This window comes from Eretmochelys imbricata, chromosome 19 (genome assembly GCF_965152235.1).
Source record: "Eretmochelys imbricata isolate rEreImb1 chromosome 19, rEreImb1.hap1, whole genome shotgun sequence".
Lineage (NCBI taxonomy): Eukaryota > Metazoa > Chordata > Testudines > Cheloniidae > Eretmochelys > Eretmochelys imbricata.
Window position 1 is genome coordinate 2,616,264 of NC_135590.1, and position 16,972 is coordinate 2,633,235.

The 16,972-nt window shown below is 47.3% G+C and overlaps 1 protein-coding gene across 1 annotated transcript; it reads left to right on the forward strand.

Annotated features, from left to right (window-relative positions):
* The first annotated feature begins 3,890 nt into the window (after positions 1-3,890).
* On the forward strand, positions 3,891-15,951 carry MRPS15 (mitochondrial ribosomal protein S15). Its single transcript, XM_077837973.1, has 8 exons — positions 3,891-4,062; positions 5,828-5,890; positions 6,400-6,475; positions 9,848-9,896; positions 11,425-11,509; positions 12,912-12,970; positions 14,690-14,881; positions 15,746-15,951. The coding sequence occupies exons 1-8, from the start codon at positions 3,939-3,941 to the stop codon at positions 15,863-15,865; spliced, it is 768 nt and encodes a 255-aa protein (XP_077694099.1). The 5' UTR covers positions 3,891-3,938; the 3' UTR covers positions 15,866-15,951.
* Positions 15,952-16,972: the final 1,021 nt, after the last annotated feature.

Consider the following 16,972-nt stretch of genomic DNA (forward strand, 5'->3'; position numbering starts at 1 on the left):
TTTAGAGAAGGACAGGGATACCCTACAGGAGGATCTGGATGACCTTGTAAACTGGAGTAATAGGAATAGGATGAAATTTAATAGTGAGAAGTGTAAGGTCATGCATTTAGGGATTAATAACAAGAATTTTAGTTATAAGCTAGGGACGCATCAACTAGAAGTAACGGAGGAGGAAAAGGACCTTGGAGTATTGGTTGATCATAGGATGACTATGAGCTGCCAATGTGATATGGCTGTGAAAAAAGCTAATGTCGTCTTGGGATGCATCAGGAGAGGTATTTCCAGTAGGGATAAGGAGGTTTTAGTACCGTTATATAAGGCACTGGTGAGACCTCACCTGGAGTACTGTGTGCAGTTCTGGTCTCCCATGTTTAAGAAGGATGAATTCAAACTGGAACAGGTACAGAGAAGGGCTACTAGGATGATCCGAGGAATGGAAAACTTGTCTTATGAAAGGAGACTCAGGGAGCTTGGCTTGTTTAGCCTAACTAAAAGAAGGCTGAGGGGAGATATGATTGCTCTCTATAAATATATCAGAGGGATAAATACCAGAGAGGGAGAGGAATTATTTAAACTCAGTACCAATGTGGACACAAGAACAAATGGATATAAACTGGCCACTAGGAAATTTAGATTAGAAATTAGACGAAGGTTTCTAACCATCAGAGGAGTGAAGTTTTGGAATAGCCTTCCGAGGGAAGTAGTGGAGGCAAAAGATCTATCTTGCTTTAAGATTAAACTCGATAAGTTTATGGAGGAGATGGTATGATGGGATAACATGGTTTTGGTAATTAAATATTCATGGTAAATAGGCCCAATGGCCTGTGATGGGTTTTAGATGGGGTAAGGTCCAAGTTACCTGGGAAAGAATTTTCTGTAGTATCTGGCTGATGAATCTTGCCCATATGCTCAGGGTTTAGCTGATCGCCATATTTGGGGTCGGGAAGGAATTTTCCTCCAGGGCAGATTGGAAGAGGCCCTGGAGGTTTTTCGCCTTCCTCTGTAGCATGGGGCACGGGTCACTTGCTGGAGGATTCTCTGCTCCTTGAGGTCTTTAAACTACAATTTGAGGACTTCAATAGCACAGATATAGGTGTGAGGTTTTTTTTTGTAAGAGTGGTGGGTGAAATTCTGTGGCCTGCGTTGTGCAGGAGGTCAGACTAGATGATCATAATGGTCCCTTCTGACCTAAATATCTATGAATCTATGAGAGCTGAGGGTGCTCAGCACTTCTGGAAATCAGGCCCTAGGTGACGTTCAAAGTCCAGCGCTCCTGCAAAAGGCTGGTTTTCTTGAAGGGACACTAGAGGCAAGCAAGCCAGGCCCCGGCATGTTCACACTGTGCCGGCCAGCAGCAGTTCTGTGCTGGAGCAGGCAGATCACAGCTCGAAGTTCAAAGCACTTTATGTCATCACTAAGAGTCTGAGAAGCGACGCTGCACCGAGTGTGAACGGGGACTGTCAGCCACAGACACCTGACTTTGAAAATCATTCTTATTAAGACACTTGCAAAGCAAGGGGAGAAAAGAGATTTGCTGGCTGGGCTATCTGTTTCTCTGCTCCATGTGCCATCAGTTACCCCGTGCAATGTGAGTGTGAAACACCATCAAATCAGAATAGTAACAATTCATTCCCACTGTGCACTGGGGTAAATGGCTGCACAAGACACAGAGCAGCAGGAAATCAACCTTGTATTTGCTTCTGTGAAACTCACATTAGGAAACCTACAACCAGCCAAAACCCACCTGGCTCAGCTTCCGTTATCGACTCCACTCTCCCAGCTTTGCGTAACCTGGGGCGTTTAAAACGTTTGGTGTTGAAACCAAGTGACACTCACATTTCAATGTGAACTTTGGCTGCTCTTCTCTAAGTTTTACTTTGAGAGTTTGGCGTTGTTCAGACCATGAGCCTCGAAGCAAAACTGGCAAGGATGACACAGGGAGGGTGCGTGGAGCACCCAGGAGGACATGCAAGTAGTTGCCAGCCATGCTGAGGCGGTCTTCATCCTGCGAGAACAGGTGTAGTAATCGTCTGGTAACGCCGCTGAAGCTCGGAACCCTGAATTCTTACCTGCTGCAAAGGCCACCATGATGCAATCCTTAATTGATTGCCAGGGTTTACATGCCATCCTATTTGAAGGCTTCCCCAGCTCACAGGCCCTGGGATGGGCCAGTTCCAATTCAAGCCAACTCCACAGCGACTGAGCATCAGTACAATCTAGCGGCTCTTCAGCAACCCCCTGGGGAACTGAATGGGGGGAGGGTCTCACTTCCGTTCCCAGAGGCATTTCCCTCTTGTTTGCAGTCACAGTAGCAAGGCTGAGGACTGAATGAGGCAAGGAACCTGCACCTCCTGCTCGCCCTCAGAGGTGAACCCATCAGTGCACTGACGTAGGCTAGAGATAAAATATGGGGGAATCTGCTACTGCCCATCCCATCCCATCCCATCCCTGTTTGGGCACCTCTCCTGTGTGGGGCTCTGCACAGAGTCTCCCATGGGCACTCCTCCCCTGCACATCTAACCCTGTTCATGTTCCTCATTCCTTTGGGGCCCCTCCCGCCTCACTGTCAGGATAGCCTTTGAATGCAGCAGCCATGCCTGGCTGGCACCTTCACTGAACTCCCCTAAAGTAATGTGACGGAGGAAAACAAACCCTTGTAACTAGAAGGCAAGCACTTCTACCTTGAGAGAATGAGGGAGTGACGTGCACTATTTTTTATAAATCCCACTGTAGCTCAGTTTTCCTGCGTGACGTTATCCTGCCTGACCACACAGAGTTAAATCGAAGGGGAAACTGACAGGAAACAGAACAATGGCAGAGAACAGGTAGTCTCACAGAAAATGCCAAGGGTCCTGGGGGAAATAATGGGGAGGCTGTTCACTGGGGAAGACCCCTGGCCTGGCTCTAACAAGACTGGCAAAGTCTACTCATTCCCAGGCTTCGCCATGCACCAAAGCGGGTACTAAAACCATAAAGATGTTGGCCAAGGAAAGAAGAGAGGTTGTCAGGGGCTGCCCAGAAAGCGTCAGGGAGCGCTGACGGGGATGCTAGGAGACGCCGCAGGCTGCACCAGGACAGTCTGCTTCTCCCAGCCCAGAAGGTAAGTGGGCTGAATGGAACTTACCCCAGCTTGCAAAGAAAGATAAATGTTTAGAGAAGGGAAAATATGTGCATAGACCTTTATGGTTTTTATCTTTTACTCTAGGTGCTTTGTACCTTTGGGTGAATAAACACTGCTTGGTTTTGAAGAAGCTGGTTTTGGGTCACTTTAATCAACTCTCTGGGCACAGTTCCCCAGGGGTAAAGGGCTTACAGGTGCCAAACCCCGCTGGGCTGCTTGCGTTAGCACTAGTGGGAAGCGGGGGCACCCGGAGGGCCGGGAGCAGGACGGCCACCGCCCCACCCCCAGGATCAGCACCTCCCTGCCTGCCCCTGCCCGGGTGAAATGGCACGCACCCTGTGTGTGAGGCCACCCCGCACACAGGACACCCCTCTGCCAGGCGCCCGCGGGCACGACCTCGCCTACCCCCCGCTGCCGGGGCTGGGGCGGCGTGGCCGCACACAGACCCACCTCCGGTTTATGTCCGCCCCGGAGAGGGGCAAACCACCCTGAAGCAGGACACCTGGCCGGCCTGCCCCAGGCAGGGTCCCACCCCGCGGGAAAGGGGCAGGGAGCCAGGCCCGTCCCTGCGGGGCGCACCCCAGAGGGGCTGACGGGCCCTGCTCCCCCAGCCCACCCCAGCAGCGCTGGGAGCCACGGGAGGAACTGGGCCAGACCCCACCCTCCTCACCTGGGCAAAGGTCCCCTCCCCCCCCCGGGGCCCCTCCCCCCTCCCGGGGCCCCGCCCCGGCCTTCCATCGATTAGCTCGGCGATCGACGGGCCGGGTCTGTCCCAAGATGGCGGCGCCCATGCCAGGCGGCCGGTAGGGCAGGGGAGATGCTGCTGCTGGGGCTCCGCGCGGCGCTGGGCTGGGCCCGGAGCTGCCGCCTGTCGGGCCCCGGCTGGAGCAGGGCGGTGAGCGGGGCCCTCCGCCTGCAGGAGGCGCGAGACCGGCGCTCGGGTGAGCCGGCCTGCGGGCTTCGGGGGGGCCCGCACGTGGGCCGAGGGGCCGGGGAGCAACGGGAGGAGGGGGCTGGAGCTGGGGGGGAGGAGGAGGGGGTTGGGGGAGGAGGGGCGGGGAGCTGAGGGAAGAGTTGGGGGAGGATGGGGGAAGAGGGAATAGCTGGGGGGAAGGAAGGGGGGGTCATGGGAGGAGGGGCGGGGAGCTGGGGAAGGAGGAGGGGGATGGTGAAGGGAGAAGGGGGGTGGGGAGCTGGGTGACGGAATTGGGGGGTTGGGGAGGAGGGGTGTGGAGGAAGAAGGGGTGAGGGGAGGAGGGGCAGGGAGCTGAGGGAAGAGTTAGGGGAGGAAGGGGGATAGGGGAAGAGGGAGTAGCTGGGGGGAAGGAAGAGGGGAGTCATGGGAAGGAGGGGTGGGGAGCTGGGGAAGGAGGGGGGATGGGGAAGGAGGGGTGGGAAGGAAGAAGGGGAGTGGGGAGCTGGGGGATGGAAGAGGGGGGTTGGGGAGGAGGGGTGTGGAGGAAGAAGGGGTGAGGGGAGGAGGGGTGAGGGGCAGGGAGCTGAGGGGAAGGAGGGAAGAGTTAGGGGAGGAAGGGGGACGGGGAAGAGGAAGTAGTTGGGGGGAAGGAAGAGGGGGGTCAGGGGAGGAGGGGCAGGGAGCTGCGGGAGTTAAGGGCCATGGGAGTAAGGGGAGGTTCGGCAGCAGTTGTCTGAGGACTGCCCGCGGGGTGGGGGGGGGGCAGGAGTTGCTGGTAGGGTTCTGGGCTGTGAGGTGCTGCAGGGGCGGAGTGTGCTGCGGGGGCTCCCTGCAGCTTGCTGCCAGGACAAAGGTGATGGGGGAAGCACAGAGTCCTGCAACTGGGAGATTGGCCCCAAGGGTGGGTGTTGGTCCTCGGGGGAAGGGGGAGTCAGGGGTACTTGAGGCCCCAGGACAGGGTGAATGCCGGATCCCAAGGTGCAGCGTATACTAGAGTGTTAACAGGTTGGGATAGGTGAGGACCAGTAAAGCCAGGAGCCTTCTGTGCAGGTGGAAATGCTGGGTCAGTGGCTTCTTCGTTGGCTGCTGGGGATGCTTGATCCCCGGACGCTGTGATGGTGCATGGTGCATACATCCAAACACGCGCACAAGCACCAGTTTGGGTGCCACAGGCTTGTTTACCAGCTACTTTAGCCGATTCTTGCCTCCGCCTCTGAGAGAAGCTTCTGTGCCGATATACCATTGCTGCCTGTCTCCTGTTCGCCTCCTCTCTGTCCCGCTATGGAGCTTGAGCTGCTCCAAACCTCTTATTGTCATCAGACCGCATTTTACAGTGTGTTGGTGACACAAATGAACAGGAAATGACGGGCTGGTTAGTACAGACAGAGTGTTCCTGTGGTCATCCGGGACAATTGCTTTAACAGACTGGAGAGCTGCTGCATTAAGATGTAGCGAGGAGATGGTGAATTGCACGTCCTGTAATGCTCAGTAATGGGCAACGTCAGCAGGAGCCTGCTATTGAGAGTGCTCTCCTTCAGACTCCCTGCTTCTCTGGACATGCAGCATCCTTGGATTCTGGTGCAATCGAACATCTGCTTGAAATATTTTCTCTAGTGCCTCTGACGCAGACCTAGATAGCTCACATAGAAGCCCAGGCAAAGGGTGCTCTAAAGACAATCTCCCAATACAAACTTATTTACGTTATATTGAGTATATGCTTACCAAATCTCAAAAGCATATAGATGAAAGATATTTATGTGTCTAATAAATCTTTGCTTTCTTCCATGAAGTTTACAGCCCGCTTGTTCAGACAGCCAGAGGTTATGCGAGGCCTGTTAAAAAGAGGAAGCAAGGTATGGTAGAGACCGGATTTTGAGCCCATTTCACAATGTTTTATTCTTAATAACATTAAAATTATCACTAATTGGGAGTGGGTGGGAAGGATTGAACCTTTAAAGTATTATTAGACACTTGAATCATGCTGCAGAAATCCTAAAAACAATTTTCAGACGGTAAGCATGCTGGGTTGTTCAAAAACGTTAATTGGACTGTCATTTCTCGAATACACAGGGAATGCTCACTGAAGTCAATAGGAGCATTTGCATTGATCTCAATGGGTTTGGATCAGAACCTAAATCCAGAATACTGAAGCCAGGAAGTGGGATCATATCAACTCCCATCACCTGTCTTCTCCACACTCAAGTTCAATTCAAAACTGCTTTCTTGGTTTGCCCTTCACAGTTGAAAGAGCCATCCCCTCTTTTCTCTTGAATTATCTCCCTCTGATTCATTCCCCCTCCAAGGGTATGAGACAGCCCTGATTTGATGTGCTGTTCCCCATGTGTTGATCTTTTCTTTGCAGCACTCCCCAGCCATCTGGATGACCTTCCTCCTACCATGCTGAAGAAAGATTATGCCAATGTCCCAATAATAGATAAGTATGTTGCAGAGCCAAAGGAAGGGGGACTGCTTAATCACTTCAGAGATTTAATTATTAAAGACATCCAGCCACAGAAAGTCGTAGCTGTAATGCTGCAAGTACTTACATAACACTGTACAGTCATTCGTCTAGAGAGAACTACAGAAGTTTTGAAATAATGGGTCCAGAGTGTGAAATTTGCAGAAGTGGCCACTGATTTTAAGAACATAAGAACTTAAGAATAGCTATACTAGATCAGAGGAACTGTAGGCAGTCCAGAGGGAATGAACAGAACAGGGTGTTCCATCCACTGTCGTCCAGTCCCAGCTTCTGGCAGTCAGATGTTTAGGGATACCCAGAGCATAGAGTTGTCCCCCTGACCATCTTGGCTAATAGCCATTGATAGACCTTTTTCCATGAACTTACCTAGTTCTTTTTTGAACTCTGTTATACTTTTGGCCTTCACAACATCCCATGGCAACAAGTTACACAGATTGACTGTGTGTTGTGCAAAGTACTTCCTTGTGTTTGTTTTAAACTTGCTGCCTATTAATTTCATTGGATGACCCCTAGTTCTTGTGTTATGGGAAGAGGTAACTAGCTCTTCCCTCGTCACTTTCTCCACACCAGTCATGATTTTATAGATCTGTATCGTATCCTCCCTTAGTCGTCTCTTTTCTAAGCTAAACAGTCCCAGTCTTATTAATTGCTCCTCCTAATTGCAGGGAATTGGTCCTGCTTCGAGCAGGGGGTTGGACTAGATGACCTTCAGGGGTCCCTTCCAACCCTGATATTCTATGATTCTATGATTCCTCACATGGCAGCTGCTTCATCCCCCCCATGTTTTTTGTTGCCTCTCTTGGCACCTTTTCTAATTCTAATAGATCTTTTCTGAGATGGGGTGACCAGAACTGCACACAGTTTTCAAGGTGCGGGGGTACCATGGATTTATAGAGTGGCATTATTATATTTTCTGTCTTCTTATCTTTTTCCTAATGGTTCCTAGCATTCTGTTCGCTTTTTTGACTGTAACTGCACATTGCGTGGATGTTTTCAGAGAACTATCCAGGATGACTCCAAGATCTTTCTTGAGTGATAACAGCTAATTTAGACCCCATCATTTTGTATATATAGTTGGGATTGTTTTCCACTGTGCATTACTTTGCAATTATCAACATTGAATTTCATCTGTCATTTTGTTGCCCAGTCACCAAGTTCTGAGAGATCCCTTCGTAATTCTTAGCTGTCTACTTTGGACTTAACTTTCTTCAGTAATTTTGTATCGTCTGCAATTTTTGCCACCTCACTGTTTACCTCTTTTTCCAGATCATTTATGAATATGTTGAATAGGACTGGTCCCAGTACAGGCCCCTGGGGGACACCACTATTTACCTCTCTCCACTCTGAAAACTGACCATTTATTCCTACCCTTTGTTTACTGTCTTTAAACAGTTACTGTTCCATGAGAGGATCTTCCCTCTTATCCCATGACTGGTTAGTTTGCTTAAGACTCTTTGGAGAGGGACTTCATCAGAGACTTTCTGCATCAGAGACTTTCTACAATATATTCACTGTATCCTTCTTGTCCACATGTTTACTGACACCCTTAAAGAATTCTTATAGATTGGTGAGGCATTTTCCCTTTACAAAACCTGTGTTTGACTCTTCCCCAACATATTGTGTTCATCTACATGTCTGATCTTTCAGTTCTTTACTCTAGTTTGAACCAGTTTGCCTGGTACTGAAGTTAGGCTTACTAGCATTACATTAGCTATCCTCCAGTCATCTGGTACAGAGGCTGATTTAAGTGATAGGTTACATACCACAGTTAGTAGTTCTGCAATTTCGTATTTGAGAACACTTGGGTGAATATCATCTGGTCCTGATGACTTACTACTGTTTAATTTATCAATTTGTTCCAAAACCTCCTCTAGTGACACCTCAGTCTTGGACAGTTCCTCAGATTTGTTGCCTAAAAAGCATGACTCAGGTATGGGAATCTCGCTCACATCCTCTGCAGTGAAGAGCAATACAAAGAATTCATTTAGCTTCTCTGCAATGGCTTTGTCTGCCTTGAGTGCACCTCAAGGTCCAGTGGCTGGCTTCCTGCTTCTGGTGTACTTAAAAATGTTTTGCTATTTTTGTCTTTTGCTAGTTGCTCTTCAAGTTCTTTTTTGGCCTGCCTAATTATACTTTTACGCTTGACTTGCCAGAGTTCATTCCTTTCTATTTTCCGCAGTAGGATTTGACTTCCAATTTTTAAAGGATGTCTTTTTGTCTCTAACCGCCTCATTTACTCTGTTTTAACTATGGGGGCATTTTTTGGTCTTCTTACTGTTTTGTTTTTTATCTGGGGTATACGTTTAGTTTGATCCTCTAGCATGGTGTTTTTAAATAGTTTCCATGGAGCTTGCACGCCTTTCACGCTTGTAGTCACAAGAAAAGTTCCTTTTAATTTCCACTTATCTAGCTTCTTCATTTTGTGTCATTCTCCTTTTTGAAGTTAAATGCTACTGTGGTGGGTTTCTTTCGTATTTGCCCTCCTACATGGATGTTAAATTCATTTACATTATGGTCACTGTTACTGATTGGTTCAGCTACATTCACCTCTTGGACCAGATCCTGTGCTCCACTTAGGACTCAATCAAGAATTGTCTCTCTTCTTGTGGGTTCCAGGACTAGCTGCTCCAAGCAGTCATTAATGATATCTAGAAATTTTATCTCTGCATCCTGTCCTTATGGATACCTTACTTTCTGGGTGCCCAACTTGAGATGCCTTGGTGGTCTGATTTTCAGAAATGCTGGGCACCCAGAGGAGGAATCTGTGGGTACTTGGATGGCCCCTTCTAGAAATCAGGCCTTGAGATGTCTCAAGTTAGGCACCCAAAATTAGTGGTCACTTCTGAAATTTGGGCCCAACTGCATCTGTGTGGCTGGACTCTCTTGCCCATGTGGAATCCCACTGACTTTGGGGGGCTGCTGCACAGAGATAGTTTGAAGGATCATGGCCTTAATCGGAATCCTTTTGTCTTTGAATGTTCACGGAGAGCTAATCTTCAGCACCCGGATTGCACGTCATGTAGGTTTTGGAAGTTTCAGCACTTCATAGTGAATTGAAACATTTCAGCCGTAGTATCCAATTAAACCAAAAAGCTACAAACTACCTCCACTCTTAGCAATGATTTCTTTCAATGAATGCAAGAAATGGTTTGATTTCCTTATTACTTTATATTGGTAGAAAGCCTAATCTACTCTATTTTAAAGCTCTTTGAAATACTTACAGAAATGCTAATCTGTTCTGAAAATCTAAATCAACCTTCTGAGCTAAAAACAAATAAATACATTGCATGTTCTGCTTTGTTTTGTAAATCAATCTCTGATCTCCCTGCAGGGTTGATGACGTAGTGAAAAGGCTGTTGTCTCTGGAAATGGCCAGCCAGGTTAGTGTCTTTCTGCTTGTGTAAACGCTGGGACTTTGGATGGCAGTGTCTCTGTAAGATCTGTCTATATGCGCAAAAATATTTCGTTAATTTACGTCTTCTGGTTTGTTAGTTTTGCCAAGTGACTTCAAACCTGGTGGTTAATAACTCACCCTGATCTGTTGGTAATTAGCTCAAAACACACCTGAAATTCACCAAAAAATTCTCTCATTTATACTAGTAAAATACATGTATGTGCTATTATTTTTTACATATATTAAAATAAGTGAGAAAATGCTAGAAGAATCACAGAAAGAACCATAGGGCTGTTGAGTGCCAGCAAATGATATCTGTTAATTCTAGAAAATGATACACGGTCAAAATTCATTTAAAAAGTGGTTTTATTACTATTTTTCAAGTGCTCCAAAAATGCAGGAACATCAAAGACAAGAGAAGGCCCTCATCCCATGGAGCGGCTTAGTATCTAAATTCAAAAATGTACAGCAAGAATAGGACATATGCAGATAACCTGTAGTTCTCCAACTGCACTGAGAGAGACCGGGCCCAGTTCCTGGTCCTTCATCATGCTGGCAGGAGCTGAGAGCACTTTGGTGTGATCATGGTCAATTCTACAAACTGTTAAATGTCTAAGTGCTGCTCAAATATTAATATCTGGGAAGCATTTAGTATTACTACCCTTGTGAGGTGCAGAATACATAACTTGTGGTTAGGCTTGGAAGAATTTAATTATTTTTATATAATTTTATGCATAATATCCATGTTTATTTTTAAGCATTTTTGTATTTTTTCATAGTTGCAGGAAATTACGGGGGGGGTCAGACAATAATTATTTAACAACTAGACGTTGAGATTCAAAAAGTTAAAGCTTTATGACCTTTAAAACACAAATTGTCAAAATATACAAAGTAAATATCCTTAAATCAAACTCTAAGTTCTCATGCAGCATTTTTCTTACCTTGCCTACCTGTAAATTTTGACTGTTATTGGGGGAAATGTTTTTTCATCTGTTTGTGTGTGTACATACAGTGATACCATCCTTTACCGACTTTTACCAATCAAAATCTAAACCTTTCAAGCCTAGGCTGGTGTTGCTTAATAGCAGATCTCTCTGGCTAGTTAAAGAGAGAAACTGCCAAGGTTCTGAAGGGGAGTCACGCATTCCGGCAGGGCTGGATGAATGAGCATGTCAGCTGAAGGGAACGAAGGGGGTTGAGAGTGAGCAGGCACCTTGCTTTCCACATCTCTGTGTGTGTCTTTCTAGTGCTTACAGCTGAGACCTGAGTTCTTCTCTGCTATACTCTGACACTGTCACCATCTCACACTCAGTGGCTGCCTTTCCCTCCACTCTTTGCTGGCTGAAGAAGCTCCTGCATTGAGCAAAGCCATTCATAAAATAGTTGGCTTTTCCCCACACTTCCTCTGGGCATGTTGGCTTGGTGTCAGTGCTTTGAGGCAGTGGGATATCTTGCATCCAAAATAATCCCAAATAGCAAAGCTGAGGGCCTTGGTTTCTGTCTGTTGCCCACAGAGAGAGAAGGTGAAGATAAAGACACAGCAGCTGATAGAGAAGGTTCGGAGGACTCCCAGTGACAACGGTTCCTTCGAGGTACAAAGTAAGTCCAAGAGCCAGAGGGAAATCCTCAATGGAGAGCATCTCTTTGCTCTAATCCCGCTGTTCCCCCTATCATTTTACCAAGGTTCCTGTGGGAACTACAAGAGCCACCTTTGTGGGAATGCTGGGAAGGTGTCTCACCTGCAATACGGCACTGGGGGACCCTCAGCATCTGGGAGTGCAACAGATGTAACATGCTTATCCACTGGCAAAGGGAGCACTTTGCATTTTTCTAATGCGTGCCTCTGGCTGCTGCATTCTTATAGCTCCCGGCTTGAGAGACCTGGGGTGGAGGATTCCTCTACAACTGTTGGTGTTGCTGCAATACTTTTCCAGTAATATGTTTGTTCTGGTTTTTCCTCCACTATTTCTGCAACTGTGATGTCCCATGCCTATCAGAATGAAGAAATACTCTGGGGAGGGAGTGCGTGACAGAACTTGTGGCTTTTGAAAGATCACTGTTGGGTTTGGAAATAAAACTCCTTTCTGTACACATACCAATTGTTTAATGAAACCCCAAAGGATGGGTGCAGAAGTAGGGGTCAGGCTGCTGCATGACAATTCATTTGACAGAGTGTAATCTTGTCCAAAGTTTTGTATGGGGCAGGGAGAGGTGAATCCCTCCAAACATGTGACCCTGCGTTAAAGCTCCACACTGCATCTGGCACCCATTTGCCACCCCTTTCCCCACCTGGAAAAAAGAGATTTGCCTCTCCAAGCTTAGTCAAAGTGCTCTAAGATGCTAGAAAGTTCACAGTACCATCGTCCTTCCTTCCAATGCTTTCCATTACAAATGTCTGCTAGGAGCCTTTCCAGTTACAACGCGGAAGCGCCACACAACCCAAAGGCAATGTGTGGGTTAACCAATTCCAAGCATCCACGTCGCACAAACCACTGCGGCGGGCAGTTTCAGCACAAAGGCTGAATTGGCCAAGGAAACGGAACTTCTCACCTCCAGAGGCAATCCCTACAGGTCAAGTCTGATGTAAATTGGTAGGGGGCAGTGGGTACTGCCAGTACTGAAATTCACTACCAATTTAAATATAGCCATGTATTGTTAAACAGACTGGGCTTCTTCCTGTTCCTCTGAGATATCCACCAAGTGGAACAGAGTGAATATAAAGCTGTCAGCAGTTAAGCAGGGCATCAGGCATTTCAGCTGTAAAGGCAGGCTCCCAATTGTTATTAAAATCATCTTAATACATACTATATAATTTCACAATAATTTTAAACTGATGTTTAGGTTTTTGGTGTTTAATTTTGAAGGTTTGTTTTTTGCATTTTTTTACAAATTCTGTACAAATGCCCAAAGTTCTCTGCAAATCTGATACCCAAAACGTATCCGCTGTAGCATCAGAGAATGCATTGCTGCTTTTATGCAATCTCTTGTTTATCTTTTATAGCTGCTATTTTGACTGCCAAGATTCAAACTCACCGGGAGCACCTGCAGATGCACCCCAAGGTAATTCTCATTAGATATGTAATCTACAAATTTGAGACCAGCCAGTGGGTCTTGTACTTTGGTTCAGAATTAGAGGATTTGAATTGTGTGGAAGATCCTAATTCAGTTTTTAAAATGTCTGTATCTCCTCCCTTCTAAAGCAGTGAGGTCACTGGTAGCGTTTGAAGCTGGAGGGTACTGTAGGCAATAGCTCATGTTTCAAGGATTGCTTTGAATTTTGCTGCACCAGACCGGAGAATCTATGGATCACAGTTACATTTTCAAAGATTGAAATTTGTCCAAATATGTTCCTGGAGCAATGGAAGCCACTGACTAGATGCATTTTAATTAACAGCTAAACTAAATCATGCTGCTAGTGCAGACAGGCTTTTCATGTGTTTTGTTATTTAACATTGTATATTTATGTATTTCAGGTACAAACCCATTTCCTTCTGGCTATAAAACATTTTTACCAGATGGGATTTATCTCAATGCCACAGTGGCTTAAAATCTAGTCTGTTGCTTCAAGACCTCCTAGGTTCGAAGTCCAAACTTGGATCATCAGTAAAAACAAGTTTGTGGACAAGACACCCTTAGGTTCTTGCTGCAGTTGTACCAGCTTGGAAATGTATTAACAAACATGCCCCCAAATGTGCTTCAGTTTCTCGCATTAAAATTGTTTCCCGTTTATCTTTAAGTTTATGGAATTAAAGTCTTCAAGGTCTGGCCTGCACTCCAGAGTTAGGTCGATGCAAGGCAGCTTACTTCAACATACTTATGGAAGTGTCTACACTTTCATTTTGCTCCCACCAACGTAACTGCCCCACTACACTGACTTAATAACTTCATCTCCATGAGCGGTGTAGAGTCACGGTCGACGTTGTGGGGTCAATGCAGTGTCCATGTAGACTCTGCATTGCTTATGTCAACTGTTGCAGGCTTTCAGGAGCCACCCCAGACTGACAGTACAATCAATACAAGCATTCCTGACACGAGGAGCAAAGTGTAGAGACACACAAGCGATGTAACTACTGCAGTGGCTGTGTGCCAGCATAAGTTTGGTCAACTTAATTTTGTAGCGTAGACTTGGCCTGAGAAGGTAAGGGTTGTTATCCTGGAGTGGGATCCAGCAGCAGTTCTACCTTATGTTTCAGTAGAAAACAGAAACTCTTGCACACTGTCAGCCAAGTACATTTCAAGTGTTGTGTGTATAATGTCGGGAGGGGATTGCTTCTGACCCCTGCAGGAAGTTCTTCTGCCCTGAAGCTGGAGATTCCCTCTAATAGCATGGCTGAATTATCCAAACTACTTTGCAAAGGATGAACCAATGGACCCTGCCAGGTCAAACTGGTCCCAAATGCTTCTGTATGATTTTTGGAACAATAAATGTAAATGGAAGCAGAGGTTTTAGCCAGTAAGACTTCCCCTGCAGACTTTGGCACCTGGCCATTGCAGCTTATGCTAGTGCAGAGGAATGTGAAATTGAGCAGTAAAAGGGAATACACAAATTGAAACTAACCTAGCAGAAAAATTGTAAATCAAATGCAAAATGCAGTTTGACTTTTCAAATTTTCTTATAGAAAATCTGAGGTGCCGGTTATATCATTTAAAGAAAACGGTTCTTAAAATATTACTCTTAACCTGACTGAGTCCCCGTCCGCAATAACCCAGACTGTTGTGAATTGCTTATTGGGATGGAATTAGTCTGACTGCAACTAACGAATATTAAATCCTCTGCAGGACAAAAGTAACCGGCGTCGCATGCTGATGGCCATAGATCACCGGAAGAAACTGCTCAAGTATCTGCGTCGCACCCGCTATGAGACTTTTGAGCGCACGTGCAAGCAGCTGGGCATCCAGTACACGTTACCGCCACTCTATTGCAGGAGAATGACCCGGCGATGGGCCGCTAAGAAGGCTTTCTGCCTCAAGGTACGAAGTGGAACTAGCAAGCACAGCTCAGCATAGTTTCAAGGGGAGCAGGCTGGGGACTTGTTTGCACATCTAGAGCAGATTTTCCTGCTACGGGGCACAGTGGTTTGGATCACTGTGCTGAGGTGTGGGAGGAGGGGAGGTTGTGACTATCCTCGGTTTAGTGTTGCAAGTTTGATGATCACTCTGGGATATGATTGGAGTTTGAAAAATTAATGAAAATTAGAGGAAGGTATGAGATCTTCCAACAGCTCCATAGAAGGTGAGTTAGGAGCTGGATGTGCTGGAGTCACTGAGTGAGCTACAAGTGCAGCATGCTTTTTAACTATCTGGAAGCTTCAGGTTTTGTTGCTGAATTGCTATGAATGGGAGATTCTGCTTTCCATTGCAAACGTGGGACAAATCCACTTCTTCAGAGTTCCACTAGGAGAATGAATATGTAGAAGTGAAAGTGTGCAAGCTTTTGTTATTTCCTGGGAAGGGATGTGGGCCTCAGCTGTGGGTCAGAGTCTAACTTGTCATCTACACTCATGTGATTGAGAGCAGAAGCAAAAAACTGTATTTAAAAAAAAAACAAAAAACAAAAACCTGAAAACAAATACAGTACTTTGGCCCAGCAAAAGAACAGCTGTGTGGAAATGAATATATCAACTGGAATTCTTGTATTTGGAGTCCCAGAAGGTGAGAGCATGTCAGGTGCAGTTGCTTTTATTGAGACATGTAGTGTCCCTTCTAAACCTTGATGTTCTAGGATTGAATGGATCTTCCCTAAGGTCTTGCATGACCCTGACCTGATGATAGAACTGTTTTCAGCAGGGGTACACAATCTTCTTTCTTCCCTTCCCCCCTACCGCTCTCCTGCAGGTTTTCAATGAGGTACAGAAACTGAAAGCACCCGAGAGGCTAAAGCAGAGACGAGAATGGCAAGCAAAAGCAAGGGCCAGAAAGGAGCAGACGCTGCAAAGTGAAGGGACCCCAGTATAGCAGCACCCTGAGCAGATCTTGCATTCTGTGCCTGCATGTGAAAAGTAATTTGTCCCTCCAAAACGCAATAAATGATTTTAAAGCTACCATTTCCAATGTCTTCATGTGGGAGGAGGGTGTGTGTAGTGTGTCCTCTGTATCGGGTGTCACCTGACTGTGCAGCAGAAATATCCAGTGGGTGTAATGAGTAGTTTGAGGCACTACGGTCAAGTAGTTTCTTGAGCCTTGTCCTCACTGATTGTGCTAACAAAACTTTAATTTTAGGGATCCCACTCCATCGTAGGTTGGCGAGTGATTGTGTCTTCAGCATGAAGCTCCCTCCCTTTAGCTGGGCGTCTAGCTCAGGGGAGGGCCAACTACAGCCCATAGGCCGGATCTAGCCCATCAAGGCTTTCAGTCCGGCCCACGGGATTGCCAGCCCCATGGCGCAGCGGGGCTAAGGCAGGATCCCTGCCTGCCCTGGCCCCACACTGCTCCCGGAAGCAGCCAGCACCATGTTCCTGCAGCCCCTAAGGGTGGGAGGGAGGCAGAAGGCTCTGTGCGCTGCCCTGGCCAGCAGGCACTGCCATCCGCAGCTCCGATTGGCTGGGAACTGAGGCCAATGGGAGCTTTGGCGGTGGTACCCACAGGCGAGGGCAGCGCATGGCAGAGCCGCCTGCCCCACCCCCAGGAGCCACTGCCGGACACGCTGGCTACTTCCGGGAGCGACACGGGGCCAGGGCAGGCAGGGAGCCTGCCTTAGCCCCACTGCATGCCACTGCCACCCCAGAGCCACTCCAAGGTAAGTGGCACCAGACTGGAGCCCGGATCCCAATCCCCTCCTGCACCTCGTACCCTAGCCCCCTCCCTTGCGCCCCCTGCCACACCCCTCCTGCACTCCAGCCCCCTCCTGCACCCCAACCCCTTGCCCTGAGCCTCTTCCTGCACCCCGCACCCCCTCCTGCACCCCAACCCTCTGCCCCAGCCCTACATTCATGGCCCTGCGTACAATTTCCTCTGGCCAAAAGGTTTGCCCACCCCAGTCTAGCTCCTCTTATCACACAATGCAAAGTTAACCTGGAGAACTCACTACCCAATATTGCTGATGTCAAGAGTTTAGCAGAATTC